Source organism: Sciurus carolinensis, chromosome 17 (assembly GCF_902686445.1).
Source record: "Sciurus carolinensis chromosome 17, mSciCar1.2, whole genome shotgun sequence".
NCBI classification, from domain to species: domain Eukaryota; kingdom Metazoa; phylum Chordata; class Mammalia; order Rodentia; family Sciuridae; genus Sciurus; species Sciurus carolinensis.
Window position 1 is genome coordinate 22,241,125 of NC_062229.1, and position 14,573 is coordinate 22,255,697.

The window sequence follows — 14,573 nt, forward strand, 5'->3', positions numbered from 1 at the left end:
TCTAATTCCAGCATGTTCCATCACCCAAGAGGAGACCCCTGTACGCGCTGAGCTTTTGTTTCCCATGTCCACCCCTGACCACTGCTGATCTGCTTTCCGTCTGTGAATTTGCCTGTCCTGGACGCTTCCTGTCGGCGGAATCATGGCTTCCCACACTGTGTGGCCGCTCGTGTCTGGCTCCTCGTCAGCTTTGTGTGTTCGAGGGTCTTCCATGCTAGAGTGTGTACCAGAACTTCAGGGCCTCTGAGCCGTGTCACCCCACCTCTGCTCTCCCCCCAGCATGGCCGATAAGAATGGCGCCCTCAAGTGCACCTTCTCGGCACCCAGCCACAGCACCAGCCTCCTGCAGGGCCTGGCCACCCTCCGTGCACAGGGCCAGCTCCTGGATGTGGTCCTGACCATCAACAGAGAGGCCTTCCATGCGCACAAGGTGGTCCTGGCTGCCTGCAGCGACTACTTCAGGTCAGTGTGGGCCCTGGGAACTGGGAGGCGGATGGGGGACAGCAGCCACCTTCTAAGAAGGGGCTCATCTCAGTACTGGCCAGGGATGGCTGTGAGGGAGCAAAGTGCTGGCCACTCTCTGACTTGAAGAGAAGTCCCTGCCTGCTTTTCCTTTGCTCTCTCTCATTCTTTTGCCACAGAACACACTCGGGAGGGCAGAGGTAGCCCGTGGGCACCTGCTTAATAGCCTCTGCCCACCCGGGGCTGCCTGGACTCGGCCAGGCTTTCTTTTCTTTTTTTTTTTTGGTCTGGGGGATTGAACACACCGAGGTGCTTAACCACTGAGCCACATCCCCAGCCCTTTAAAAAAAAATGTATGTAGAGGCAGGGTCTTGTAAGTTGCTTCAGGGTTCACTAAGTTGCCGAGGCTGGCTTTGAACTCGTGATCCTCCTGCCTCCGCCTCCTGCGTGCTCCACCAGGCCCGGCTTCGCCAAGCTTTCACTCTAAGTCTTTACTCGACAACTGCTGTATGCTAGGTGCTGGTCTAGGCCTTGGGGATCTAGCAGGCATGAAACGGGTCCACGTCCCTGCCTCCATGACACCCACACTCAGACACCTAATGCAGCACAGTGGAGACTGGAGGGACACCAGTAACCCTCATGTCTTCCTGACATCATGTGTGGGCTCCGTCTGAGCCTGGTGAGGCTCCTCTGTGCCTGCATGGTGGGCACTTCCTCTAGGCAGTGGCCAAAGCCTTGGTGGGCATGTGGCTGGCCAGAAGTGAGGGCCCCTTGGAGTGCAAGGGCAGGGAAGTTCCCCTTCTCAGCTGGGGACTGTCATGGGTCCTGAGGTGGCCTCCCTCCTTCCCTTGAGGAGAAGCCAGTGAGCCTCCTAGCAGCCAGGCTGTGACCCCACCTTCAGAAGAGCCGGGCTGCCCCGCGAGCAGGTCCCGGGCCCTGTTTGCCCAGGTGTGCCTTGGGCCACGCTCCTGGTGGTCCTGCTGCCCGCCCCATGGGCTCAGCAAGGCCATTGTGGGGAGCCATTGCAGCCACGCCAACTGGGGCGCCGTTTCTATTTTTATTCTGGATTTGGGGACGGGTGGGCCAGCCCAGCCAGCAATGCCCTTTAAAGGCTCCCCCGCGCTGGCACTGCAGCCGAAAGGCCTTAAAAGGCAAAACTCCCTCCCGTCGCCTGTGACAGCCTCAGTCTTCATCACGATGCCCCAGGGCTGGCGGAGACTCCAGGCGACAGGCAGGGCAGGGGTGGGAGCTGTCAGCACACAGCTCCTGGAACCCTTGGGTGTTGGGCAGCTCACTGGGCTGCAGTTAACTGGGGACACCCTCACAGCTGTCCTGCTATGGCCCCACGCTGACCCACACAGGGGTGCCACCAGGGCACAGGCATCTCATGGGCACAGAGACAAGCAGAGTCCCCCCGACCCTGGGCCCCGTCAGGGAAGGTGCGCTCGTGTGAAATGCCAGCCTGCCTGTGGGGACCTGCCACATCCCAAGCAGGCCTTGGGTGGGCCACTCTCCCTTTGTGCTGGGGTGGGGGCAGCTGTGAGCCCCAGACTCGCCCATTGCCCTCCTGCCTGGGCCTGTGTCCCTCTACCAGCTCTCACGTTGGCTCCACCTCTCAGAGCAAAGCAGCGTGGTGACAGAGCCGGGGTCCCTAGCTTGGGGTCTCACATTGGACTGGGGACTCTGGACTACCCTTGGAGCAGGGGGGGCTTCCCTGTTCTCCTGGGCTCTGACTGGAGACAGCAGTGAAACCCTGCTCAGCCCCGAGTAGTGGTCCCATTCCAGGGGTCCCTTGTGTGGTGGTCACCCAGGCCCAGGCTGGGGCTGGAGCTGCCTGTGCAGATGGTGAGCAGGCAGGGACGGGGTTCTGCAGACCGTGGTAGGACACGGTGCCTGGCTTGTCTCCTGAGTCAGGTGGGTTTTCTCCTTGGCAGCCACCCCTGGAACCTCTGCCCCTCTGAGTCTGCTGGGTTCCAGCAAGTGGCATGTTGGGCGAGGCCCACCTGTGCCCGCTGCTTCTGCAGCTCTGACGAGGGCCACGGTCCCCATGAAGGGCTCAGGCGGCGCCCGTGCAGGGGCCGGGCAGGGTCCCTGTTTCTGGAGGGTGCCTTTCTTTTCTTGCTTGTTCTTCGTGAGTGTCCAGCCCACGTCCTGCGGGCCGCACCCTTCCACACCTGTTTCCACCTTCAGGGCCATGTTCACGGGCGGCATGAGGGAGGCGAGCCAGGATGTCATCGAGCTGAAAGGCGTGTCTGCCCGTGGCCTGCGGCACATCATCGACTTCGCCTACAGCTCCGAGGTGACCCTGGACCTGGACTGCGTGCAGGACGTGCTGGGCGCGGCGGTGTTCCTGCAGATGCTGCCGGTGGTGGAGCTGTGCGAGGAGTTCCTCAAGGCTGCCATGAGCGTGGAGACCTGCCTCAACATTGGCCAGATGGCCACCACCTTCAGCCTGGCCTCGCTCCGGGAGTCGGTGGACGCCTTCACCTTCCGCCACTTCCTGCAGATCGCCGAGGAGGAAGACTTCCTGCGCCTGCCGCTGGAGCGCCTGGTCTTCTTCCTGCAGAGCAACCGGCTGCAGAGCTGCTCCGAGATCGACCTGTTCCGGGCCGCTGTCCGCTGGCTGCAGCACGACCCGGCCCGGCGGCCGCGCGCCAGCCACGTGCTCTGCCACATCCGCTTCCCACTCATGCAGTCATCGGAGCTGGTGGACAGCGTGCAGACGCTGGACATCATGGTGGAGGACGTGCTCTGCCGCCAGTACCTGCTGGAGGCCTTCAACTATCAGGTGCTGCCCTTCCGGCAGCACGAGATGCAGTCGCCACGCACCGCTGTGCGCTCCGATGTGCCCTCGCTGGTCACCTTCGGTGGCACGCCCTACACCGACAGTGACCGCTCGGTCAGCAGCAAGGTGTACCAGCTGCCCGAGCCGGGCGCCCGGCACTTCCGCGAGCTCACAGAGATGGAGGTGGGCTGCAGCCACACGTGTGTGGCCGTGCTGGACAACTTCGTGTACGTGGCCGGGGGCCAGCACCTGCAGTACCGCAGCGGCGAGGGTGCGGTGGACGCCTGCTACCGCTATGACCCCCACCTGAACCGCTGGCTGCGCCTGCAGGCCATGCAGGAGAGCCGCATCCAGTTCCAGCTCAACGTGCTGTGCGGCATGGTGTATGCCACGGGCGGCCGCAACCGTGCGGGAAGCCTGGCCTCGGTGGAGAGGTACTGCCCCCGGCGCAACGAGTGGGGCTACGCCTGCTCGCTGAAGCGCCGCACCTGGGGCCACGCCGGGGCCTCCTCGGGGGGCCGCCTCTACATCTCAGGGGGCTACGGCATCTCGGTGGAGGACAAGAAGGCGCTGCACTGCTACGATCCTGAGGCCGACCAGTGGGAGTTCAAGGCGCCCATGAGTGAGCCCCGCGTGCTGCACGCCATGGTGGGCGCCGGCGGCCGCATCTATGCCCTGGGCGGCCGCATGGACCACGTGGATCGCTGCTTCGACGTGCTGGCTGTGGAGTATTACGTGCCCGAGACGGACCAGTGGACCAGCGTGACCCCCATGCGGGCTGGCCAGTCGGAGGCCGGCTGCTGCCTGCTGGAGAGGAAGATCTACATCGTGGGGGGCTACAACTGGCGCCTCAACAACGTGACAGGCATCGTGCAGGTGTACAACACGGAGACGGACGAGTGGGAGCGAGACCTGCACTTCCCCGAGTCCTTCGCGGGGATCGCTTGCGCCCCTGTCTTGCTGCCCCGGGCGGGGGGCCGGAGGTAGCTCCCTGGACTCCTGGGACCCTGGCCCAGCTGCATGTTGTCTCCCAGCCGGGCTTGGCCGGCACACCTGGGCAGAGCCTCAGGCGCCCTCCCACGCTGGCCGCCGGGGACTGCTGAGCCCAAGGAGCCGCCCGCCTGCCCCCTCCCGAGGCAGATCCTGGCTCTGAGTCCAGCCCGGGGGTCCAGTCCAAGAGGCCGCCATGTTGCCACAAGAGCTCGTGCCCCAGGTGGTTCCCTCGCCCAGCCTGCAAGTTCCACTGTGGGGGCATCTGGGCCTCCTCGTGGCGGTCACTGTGTGGCTCCGCTTCACTCCTCCCCTGTCCCCACCTGGCTCTGCCTGCCCGTGGTTTCAGACACTCAGATGTGAGCCCGTGAACGCCGAATTCCAAGTCCCCGGTGTGCACCTCACCTCCCTCCCGGTCTCCTGTGTGTCTGTGAGGCCCACGCACCTGCAGCCTGCCTAACAGGAGGGCTCTTGGCCGGGAGAGGTCGCTGCCGAGCCCCGGATGGGGACTGAAGGACGAGGAGGGCCTGTCTTCTTGCCCCTCAGCCTGGGCTGCGGGAGGCCTCTGCCCACGTCCCCACCTGTCCTGGGCCCCTGCACCCTAAGGGCCTCTGCTCAACGGCTTGCAGGAGAGACCACAGCCGACTCCCAGAGGCGGCCTTGAGGGTGCTCGGTCTCCATTTGGCACTGAGTGTCGCCCGGGGCCTGAACACAGAGGGCCGGCCAAGATGCCCCATCTGCCGCGTTGGCTCCGGGCCACCAGGCTGCCCCTTCCCACGGTGGAGGGGACGCCAGCCCAGGCTCTCGCAGTGCCCCTACGGGGCTGTGAATGACTCTGACTCCCTCTCTCAGCTCAGCCCAGCCCTGGTTTTTGGTCAACGTGCCACCAAGCCTGAGGCCACCCTGGGGTGGTCGGGCGGGCGCTGGGCCTCTCCTCCAAGGGCTTCGCGGTGTCTCTGGCCACATTTGTTTTGATGTCTGAACCTCTAAATGTCTTCTTTTTGTTTCGTTTTTAGAAGGCAGCGCTGCTGTCTTCTAAGTGAGGTGTGTACTCTAGGGGCAACTTAAAGTGTCTCTTTTGCTGCTAACAGACGATGGATGTCGTGTTTTTGTGACCCGCTCACAGTGTAAAGGATTAACCTCACACCTTAGTGGCTGTCCTTCCCTAATGCCTCCCTTTATTTAATAAAAGTGTTACGGTGACAAGATGGAGTGGCCCAGCTGAGCCTGTGCAGCTTGGGCCTGATTGGTCACAGATTCTGCGCGTGTCCTCGTGTGTTTGGGGCTCCTCTCCCCTGCCCCTCCTTCCCCCTCGTTGCCAAGGAGCTGGGGTGGGGGGCTGGGTCTTGGTTCAGGAGGACAGGGACAGCGGGAAGTCCTGTCAGGACATCCACCTGGGTGCCTTGGAGACAGTGTGGATTTGGGCCCAGGGTGGAGTGGCCTTGGAGGGAAGTGCCGGGAGTCTCTCCAGGCTTCCTGGCCCCTGCCACCAAGCAGCCCCACCCCCGCAGGTCCCCTCTTCCCGTCTCTCAGTCTCAGGGACCAAGTGCAGATCAGGCAGCCAGGGAGCCCCTCTCCCCAGGGGGCTGTGCTGGGGGAGACACAAGGCAGGTCCTACAGGAAGCATGACATCATCACGTTGCCATATGGGCCCGCGCTCCTCCAAGAGCCCCCACCACCCAGGCCTTGCCAGGCACCCGGGCTGCCGGGAGCAGGCCACTTGTGGCAAAGGCCTGACGTCCTGGACAGACCTCCAAGGAGGGATGGCCACTGGGGTCATCGTGCAAACACAGATCTGTGCAAGTCCCCTCATCCAGCCGCCCTGGGCCCCAGGGTGAGCCCGGAGGGGGAGCTGTGCTAACATGGGAACTTGGTTGGGGACCTGGAAGGAGCCCACGCTGCCAGGGGCATCAAACGCAAGCCGCCGTTCTGGGGCTCTTCAGAACGTTCCAGCCCCGCCCGGCCTGAGTTCCCACAGAGAACACTTCGCCCTCGGAGGCACAGCCCCTTCAGGGGGGCAGAAAGAAGCCTTGCCAGCTGCAAGTCCCCCAGATCAGCTCACACCTCAGAACATCTTGTCCCCAATGAGCTGGCAGGGGTGCCGGCCCGGGCGGGGGGCGCTGCCGTATCTAACCCAGTCGATTGTGCATAACTGTCTGAGCCGGTTCGTGGAATGTTCTCGGGGCCCCCTGTCCCTCCCTCGGCCCCCATCCTACCCCCGGAAGAAAGGAAAATTATTTTTTGTATTGTAAACTTTAAACACGAAAAAGCTGTTTTTAATTTAGCAGAAACTGGCTCGAATCTTCACTTTGTGAACGTTTGTGTCCTTCGGAGAAAGCGAACACGCCTGCGCACACCGCAGCCTCGCCACTCGCCACACACCTGCGTGCCTGCACCGTGGCTCGCAGGGTCGCGTGGTCCTGCTACGCACGCGTCCTCTGGCTCACACCCTCTGACACACTCGTGTCCCCGCTCACGTGTGTGCAGACAGCCCACGCCCTGGGACCAGCCTCACCCTCCCTGCCTGGTGTCCCAAAGGGGCCTGGAGCCCACACCTCCCCTGGCCCAGGGCTTCCAGCCCGCTGCTTCCTGGCTGAGGCCTGGATGTGGCTGAGGACCCTCCCTCCACACCTGGGTTTAGGCTGTGGGAAAAGGCTGTCTCCTGGGGTGATGGGAGGCAGGCCCGCAAGAGGGAGGCCAAGTGTGACTTCTGGGGCCTCGAAAGGAATGAGGGCCAAGGGGGCCCCCGGGGAGCCCTGTGAGGTGGGAATCCATCCTGGACCTGGCCAGCTTGGAAACCCGCCCCTGGCTCTGTCTCCAAGAAATCAACTCCAGCGCCTTGTTTCTCACAAGGCCCTGGAGATTGGCTTTGCATGGTGGAGCCTCCGCACCTAGCATGGCGTAGGCACAGAGGGGGCGGCCCAGAGCCCAGCACACTAGAGGCCCTGGGGGGAGGAGGCTGAGAGCAAAGCCTCCCTCACACCAGCCCAGCGTTTGTAGGCACCGTCTGCGTGTGGACCTCCCCAGGCCAGACGAACAGGAGGGCCCCTGCCTTCTTCTTGTCTGCCTGTCATTCTCATGGCCTGTCCTGCTGGTGGCCAACCCAGCAGCTGTAACTCCCTCCTCACTAACAAAACCCTGATAGGGTGCCAGTAGCAACGTGCCCAGCCTCGGGGGTTGATTTAAGATTCAACTGAGCCATTCTTGGCAATGCTTTTTGCTGGGGTTGTTTTCAATCTGGGCATGTTTCCCAGTTCTGGCCAGAAAGTTTTAAGGGGTTGGGTGTTTCTGGACACGGGAGAGACCTTGTTGCCCCCTCCCCTCCCTTACTGTTTCATATTTGGATGCAATGCCAGGAGCTTCTGCAGCCATCTTGTGGCCATGAGGAGCAAGTTAAGAGCGGAACAGAGATGCTTTCTTCCAGATCCCTGGAATCACAAGGTCACTAGTCCTATCATGGTTCCTCTGACCTCTAGATTCCTTGTTATGAGAAATAATATCTGTGCTATTTAAGATGCTGTCAGTCAGATGTTCTAATACTTACAACAAAACAGTTTCAGATTTATAATATGTGACAGGCCAGAGTTTTTATTTGCAATTGTCAGGGTTTTTATTTGCAAGCAACAGAAGCCAATGGGAGCCGATTTAAGGAATGGGAGTACATATTAGAAAACTTGTAGGGCCATGGTTGTAGCTCAATGACAGAGCACTTGCCCAGATCATGTGAGACCCTGGGTTCAATCTCTAGCACTGCCAAAAAAAAAAAAAAAAAAAAAAGGAAAAAGAAAACTGTAGCTCACAGAAGTGGCAGCAGGGGTGATTTCAGATGGGGGTGAAATAATGTCAGGAGCCGGGTGGTGATGACGCTCCTACTGCCTCTGCAGAATTCAGATACTTCCCTTGGCAGTGCTGTCTGCCTGTGGCTCTCAGCCATAGTGGCCCCAGGGACCGGATGGCCCTGCCTTGACACTGTTTCCTTGTACTCCTTGTCCCTGAATGGAACGTCCTGCTGGCCCAGCCTGTATCTCATGCCAACATCCCAGGCCCCTGGGGAGTACAGACAGCATGTCAGTGTATCTGTCAGCCACTGCCGCGTAGTGAACAGTCCCATCTCAGCAGCACACAGCACGTGTGTTTTTCATGTCTGTGAGTGAGCTTGAGGGTGCTCCTGCTGGGCTGCCGTGGCTTTGCGTCCAGATGCAAAGCCATGGGTGGGAAGAGGCTCTGGTCTCCCCGTCTCACGCTCTCCTGGGACCCGCAGCTAGCCGCAGCAGCCTCCTCCTGCAGTGCTGCCCGCGGACAGTGGACTCCTGTGAGGTCTTTGCAGGTCTGGACTCAGGACTCGTGAGCAGTCACACCTTCCCCTGTTTTTAGCCAAGTAAATCACGTGGCTGAGCTGAGGATGAGGAGTGGGAGGGATTCTCTCTCCAGCAAGAACTGCCAAGTCCCACGCCCAGGGCCTGGTCGCAGGACCAAGTGGGGCAACTAGGGCCCATAGTTCCATCAATCACCACGGACCTGGGGGCCTCTGTTAGACAGGGCCCATGCCCAGGCTTGACCAGGAACCCAAATGTGGACGACCAGGAAGGAAAGCTGGCCCTGCCCGCCGCCTCTGTGCAGCCATGGCCCCTGGAGGTGGCAGGGGTGGGATGCTCTGTTTCTGTCAGGTAGGTGGGGGTCCCGGGCTTTTGGACATGGGGCAGGATCTGGATGGGGACCACCAGCAGCGGCTTAGGCAAGTTTCAGGCAGAGGTCTTGTGGGTGCTGGTGGATGCCTGTCCTGGCTGCCCCTTCCTGGGGGTCCTGTGGGGCCCCATTGGGGGTGACCCCACTCCGCCCACACAGCAGCCCCTGGCCGCCCTTGGCGGTCCCTCCTTGTTCCACCTTCTGCCCCCAACTGGCCCGGCAGGAGCGCGAGGGGCCTGGGTCCTCATCCCCCACCTGTGCTCTGCTCGAGTGGGCTCGGGGCTGCTCGTTCCTTTGCTCGGTTTGTTTTCTGTCTTTGCGGAGCTGGGGGTGGAACCCGGGCACCCTGAGCCCCTCCAGCCCACGTCTGAGTGTCCTGCTTCTGCCAGGACTGTCGCTGCCCACTTCCTCATTGGGGATGGAGCCCAGGGTCCTGCGCGGGCTACACGCTCCCTGAGCCAAGCACCCACCCGTTGCCTTTCAAACCTCTCTGAGGACGGCCTCCTGGCTCCAAGGCCCCAATTCACCCCGACACAACGTGGGCACCCCAAATAGACGAAGATCCCATATAAGGAAGAGCAGGAGAGGAAAGCATAAACCAACAGCTTCAAGAGCACTTCGTTCCCTGGCAGTTAGTGCCTGTGGCGGAGCGGGCGCTCGGCTAAGTGCGCTCCGTGTGTTATCTGTTTGATCTTCCCAAGAGCCTGGTATGAGGAGCGCCAGTGTCCACATTTAGTGGGGGAGGACAGTGAGGCTCAGAGAGGTAAAGATGCTTCCCCATGGTCACACAGCTGGACAACCGACAAAGCTGGAGTATACAAACTCTCAGGAGTTTAGGTTTTTATTTAACTGTGTTTAGAGGCCTGCTGTGGCCCGGATGTAGATAGGAGAGGGCGTTCCAAGGAGACAGCCTGTGCAAAGGCCCTGAGGCCAAAGTAGCGAGGCTGGAGTAGAGGGTGTGAGAAAGGGAAGGGTGGAGAGGACCTGGGAAAGTTAGGGAACAGACCGAACCAGGTAGAGTCAGGAAGCGGAGGAGGGAAAGCTAGACCGGGAGGCAGTGGGAGGTGGTTCATGAAACGCGCTTCACAGTTCAAGTGAAGCTCTTTAGCCACCAGATACTCTGGCCCCTTGGGATTGGGACTAGCTGGAGAGTGACCAGGGTTGGGTGAGCCTACAGGGAGGGACCCTGATCTCTTTGGGGATCAGGATGGGCCTTCTGATGGGTTTTGATGGATGAGTAGGAGATTCTCCGGGAGAAAAATCATTCAACGAACTCTTCTGTGTCCTTGTACTGTGCCTATTACTGTGCCTGGGAACCAGAATGAACCCAGGTAGGTATAAAATGAGGCCCAGAGTTCTCAGACCCTCAGGGAATAGGGACAGAGCCTTAAGGGTAAGGAATTATGAGCCAGGCGGGTGGTGCATGCCTGTAATCCCAGGGACTTAGGAGGCTAAGGCAGGAGGATGGCAAGTTTGAAGTCAGCAAGGGCAACTTAGCAAGGCCATAAGCAACTCAGTGAGACCCGGTCTCTAAATAAAACATAAGAAGGGCTGGGGATGTGGTTAAGCACCCCTGCGTTCAATTCCCGGTACAAAAAAAAAAAAATGAAGGAACTGCGAGTGTGGGTGTCCTTGGAGTCGGTGTGCTTACGGGCGAACACACCTTCGCCCTCTGATCCCAGGACCCCGAAACCGCGGCCTTCAGGCAGCTGGATCAAGGGTCAGGACACTGGGGCCACTTCCCATAGTCCTTTAAGGAGGTCTCTCAGAAGAGAGGCGTGGAAGGTGAGACCGTGCCGGCCACAGGATACCGGGGTGCGGACAGCAGTCCAGGCAGAGGCCGCAGTTCACGGGAAGAGTCCAGTGTGGCTGGAGGGGGTCGAGGCGGGCACGGCCAGGAGGGGCTCAGGAGGACGGAAACATGGGATGGGCCCTGGTTTACAAAGACCACGGGCGGCTCCAGGGAGCATGGGCAAGCAGGGCAGGCAGGCCGAGCGGCAGGGCAGCAACTTCCTCTGATGAAGGAAGAAGTGAGAACCTCAGGACTGGGTTCTGCCTGGGGGGTCAAGGGAGCAGGGAGGAGGTTTAGGTCACCGGCTGGCCATTGTGCAATAGCAGGCTGGAGCTTCCTCTGACTCATCCCAGGGTTTGGGATGGGTCAGATTACATGCCCAGCGTGGGGTGGGCTCTAGTCCTGCACGTGGGGGCAGGAGACCCGGCAACCTCGCTGCCTCCCAGATCTCTCCTGCTGCTGGATCTTTCTGGGTTCAGACACCGACTTCCTGCTGATGCATGTAAGTGACCAGGGTAACCGATATCTAAGCACGCACTTCTGGGCCAACAGGTGACACGATTAACTTCATTCAAACCTTACAAAACCCAGTGTGAGGAAGGACACTGAGCTCTGCTGTCAGAACTGAGCTCTAGCCCTCATCCCCATGCTTAACTTGCTCTGGGGAGCTGCTGTCCCTGTCCCTGCTCTGTTTCCATTTCATCTCTGACCTCGAGTGATGATGACAAGAACTAGAAGCCACATTTATAGCATGCTGTCTTGCACCTGACTCATAGAAGCTGCAGTCTCTGTCCATGCCAGGGTCAGAAAAATGGACTTTAAATCACTTTAACCAAAAAAAGGAAAACGTGTTTGGCTTATATAACTGAAAAGGCAGGGATGTCTAGCTTCAGGCACAGCTGGATCCAGGAGCTCAGAAAATGTCTGTTGCTACCTTTTGGTTCTGTTATCCTCTCTGCATGGGCCCACCCTCTTCATATGGTGACCTCTGGCACTGAAGACCTGTACTACTCTTGGGGGAGGGTTGTCTTCATTTTTCATGGTTCAAACAAAAATTCCAGAATTACGCTACCCTGGTTATCTGTCTGTCCTGAGTCAACCATGATGGCCAGAGCAATGGGCTGTGCTGATTGGCCAAAGTGTCCACCTTACGGAGGGGTGTCTGTGGGGAGGAAGAGCAGTGGGGACAGCCCCGTCCACATCTCAGATGCCAAAATTTGGGATGGGTAATCCTGAAGGAGGGCTGTTGACACCAAAAAGGGTGGAGAAGGGAGAGGCTTGTTTGGCAAAATGGGCTGAAGTCCATAAAATGCTCAAAATCATATGAACACAAAAGAAAAACAGGGCAGTGGCAAAGTCACTCTAGATGCAAATCCATGTATGTAATTAATATTAATTAATTAATCCATGTAATAATTAATATGGACTTTTTATACCTTTATTTTATTTATTTTTTTATGTGGTGCTGAGGATCAAACCCAGGGTCTCACACATGCTAGGTGAGCGCTCTACCACTGAGCTACAGCCCCAGCCCTGGACATTTAAAAAGTGTGAATAAAGGCACGCTTGGAAAGTGTTGGTGCCTCCCTATAATCTCCATCAGTGTCCCCTCCGGTCTTCTCTCACTCTAGTACAAACAAACGTGCTCGTTGTCCAAAGGCTCCCCAAATCTCCCTGGCCGCTCCTCCTGGCTTCCTCTCTGAAGTCCCTGATCTTCCTGAATGTAATGCTCAGTTCTGGTGATTGAGGTCCCTTTGATTCAGGAGGGATAGCTAGGTGTCAGAGCAACTCCTGCTTCCCTGGCTCATGTCCCTGCCATTGGTAAGACTCTGCCCCCAACTCCCAGTGCCAGTCTAGGTGGCATTTCTGGACACTTCTGTTAATGCCCATGGCAAAGCAGAAGTCCTTGAACAGGACTGAACTGGAGACACACACAGAGGAGGCTGAAGTTTTATAATTTCAATTTTTTGGCTTACGTCCTGAATGGCGATTAGTTAAATGGGAGGGGAAAGGAAAAGGTGTTCAGAAAGACCTCCAGGTTTATAGACTGGGGGCTGCTGGAGAGGTTCGAGTCTCAGTTCAAGTGTGCCCTGATTCCCTGGCCCTGGCCGCCCGCAGGGACCTCTCCCTACTGTCGCTTTCCAGCCGGCCCATCACGGGTCTTATTTTCCTACATCACATTTATTTCCATCAGAAATGTTCTCGCTCACTTCTTTGTGAGTTATGTCTGCTTCCCTCCCCGACTGTGCACTCCAAAAGGGGGCAGGGCTCACATCTTTTTGTCCATGCTCAAACCCTAGTTTGCCTGGCGCATAGTAGGTGCTTCATAAAAAATGTATGTCGATGACGGGTGCGGTGGCGCCCGCCCGTAATCCCAGCAACTCAGGAGGCGGAGACGGAGAATCCCAAGTTCCAGGGCAGAGTCAGGCGCTAGACTCTCCAATTAAAAAGAGAAAGGGTGGCGATGTAGTTCAGGGGCAGAGTCCTTTCCAGCATGCTTAGCCTCTGGGTTCGATCCCCGGCGCTCCGATACCAGGGAAAAAGAGAATGAACGTGGTGGAAGAATGAATGCATGAATGACCAGCGCTCTGAACCGGTCTCGGAGCTCTGGGTCCGGGTTCAGGCTCTGCCTCTGGGAGCCACCGGTCCCTGAGACGGGCTCGTCCCACCCTCGTGAAACGGGAGTGCGTGGGTCTGGCTGTCTCCCTCCTGGGGTCTCCAGCACTACGACCCATTTCTGGATCTTACCCAACAGCCAGGCGGCCGCTGTCCAGCGGGTCAGGCAGCGGATCAGCGCGCCTGCGCCGAAATTCCCCACTCTTTCCCTCTCCCCTCCCAGTGGGTCCCAAGCGCGCCGCCGAGGCGCGCGCATGCGCCATCGCCCCCGCGCCGCGCGTCTCTTCCCTGCGCCTGCGCCGCGCTCACGACCGCCTGCGCGTCTGCGCACTGCTCACCGCCCGTGGGCCCGGCCGGCGCTTGCGCTGTGGCACGAGCGAGTGGGGGGGCGAGGAGGTGGAGGAGGAGGAGGAGGAGGAGGAGGCGGCGGCGAGAAGATGGCGACTTCGAACAATCCGCGGAAATTCAGCGAGAAGATCGCACTGCACAATCAGAAGCAGGCGGAGGAGACAGCGGCCTTCGAGGAGGTCATGAAGGACCTGAGCCTGACGCGCGCCGCGCGGGTAAGGGGGTGCCCGCGCCGACCCTTCGGGGCCGGCGGAGGAGAAAGGAGGGGGCGCGTGTCTGGCGCGTGCACGGGGCGGGGGGCGCGCGGCGGGGGCGGGGCGCGCGTGGCGGAGGCGGGGCTTGGCACGGCCCGAGGGGGACAGGTGTCCCCAAGCCCCGGGCGTCGTGGGCGGGACAGGTACCCCCACACCATGGAAACCTGAGGTGTGCAGGTGGCCACACATCAGTGCTACTTTAAGAGGACAGGTGACACTACATCATTGTTCCCTGGAGGGGACAGGGGCCTCTACATCGTTACTACCAGGAGGGAACAGGTGCCACTACATCGTTGTTACCTGAGGGGGACAGATGCCGCCCATTGTTACTACCTGGAGGGGACAGATGTCCCCGTGTCATTGCTACCTGGGGGGACGGGATGGCACTGAGGTGTAGGGACTGAGTGCTGCTGGCCAGCATCCTTGTTACCTGGGGTTGGAGTACAGGTGCTCTCACATCATCCTACCTGTGCAGGACGAGTGCTCCCACATCACTGCTACCTGAGGGGGGGTGCCTGTACATCACAGTCACCTGTGCCCTCCTTGGGTGTTGGGGGAGGGACAGATGTCCCCCTTGCAGACCTGAGGTGGGACAGGTATCTCTCTTTCCGGAACAGTTGAGGGAAAACTCAGATGCCCT

The 14,573-nt window shown here is 59.5% G+C and overlaps 2 protein-coding genes across 9 annotated transcripts in view; both read left to right on the plus strand.

The window, feature by feature from the left end:
- The window catches only part of Klhl26 (kelch like family member 26), a 28,424-nt gene extending 21,904 nt beyond the window's left edge, over positions 1–6,520 (plus strand). The window contains exons 2-3 of the mRNA XM_047532301.1: positions 280–462; positions 2,653–6,520. Of these exons, the coding sequence (XP_047388257.1) occupies positions 280–462; positions 2,653–4,234 (1,765 nt within the window). The 3' untranslated portion in view covers positions 4,235–6,520. The remainder of the gene's footprint in view (positions 1–279; positions 463–2,652) is intronic.
- A 7,231-nt stretch (positions 6,521–13,751) lies between these two features.
- Crtc1 (CREB regulated transcription coactivator 1) overlaps positions 13,752–14,573 on the plus strand; it is a 70,647-nt gene continuing 69,825 nt past the window's right edge. For all 8 annotated transcript variants that reach the window (XM_047531190.1, XM_047531192.1, XM_047531196.1 and 5 more), the window contains exon 1: positions 13,752–13,894. In XM_047531190.1, the coding sequence (XP_047387146.1) occupies positions 13,769–13,894 (126 nt within the window). In that variant the 5' untranslated portion in view covers positions 13,752–13,768. The remainder of the gene's footprint in view (positions 13,895–14,573) is intronic.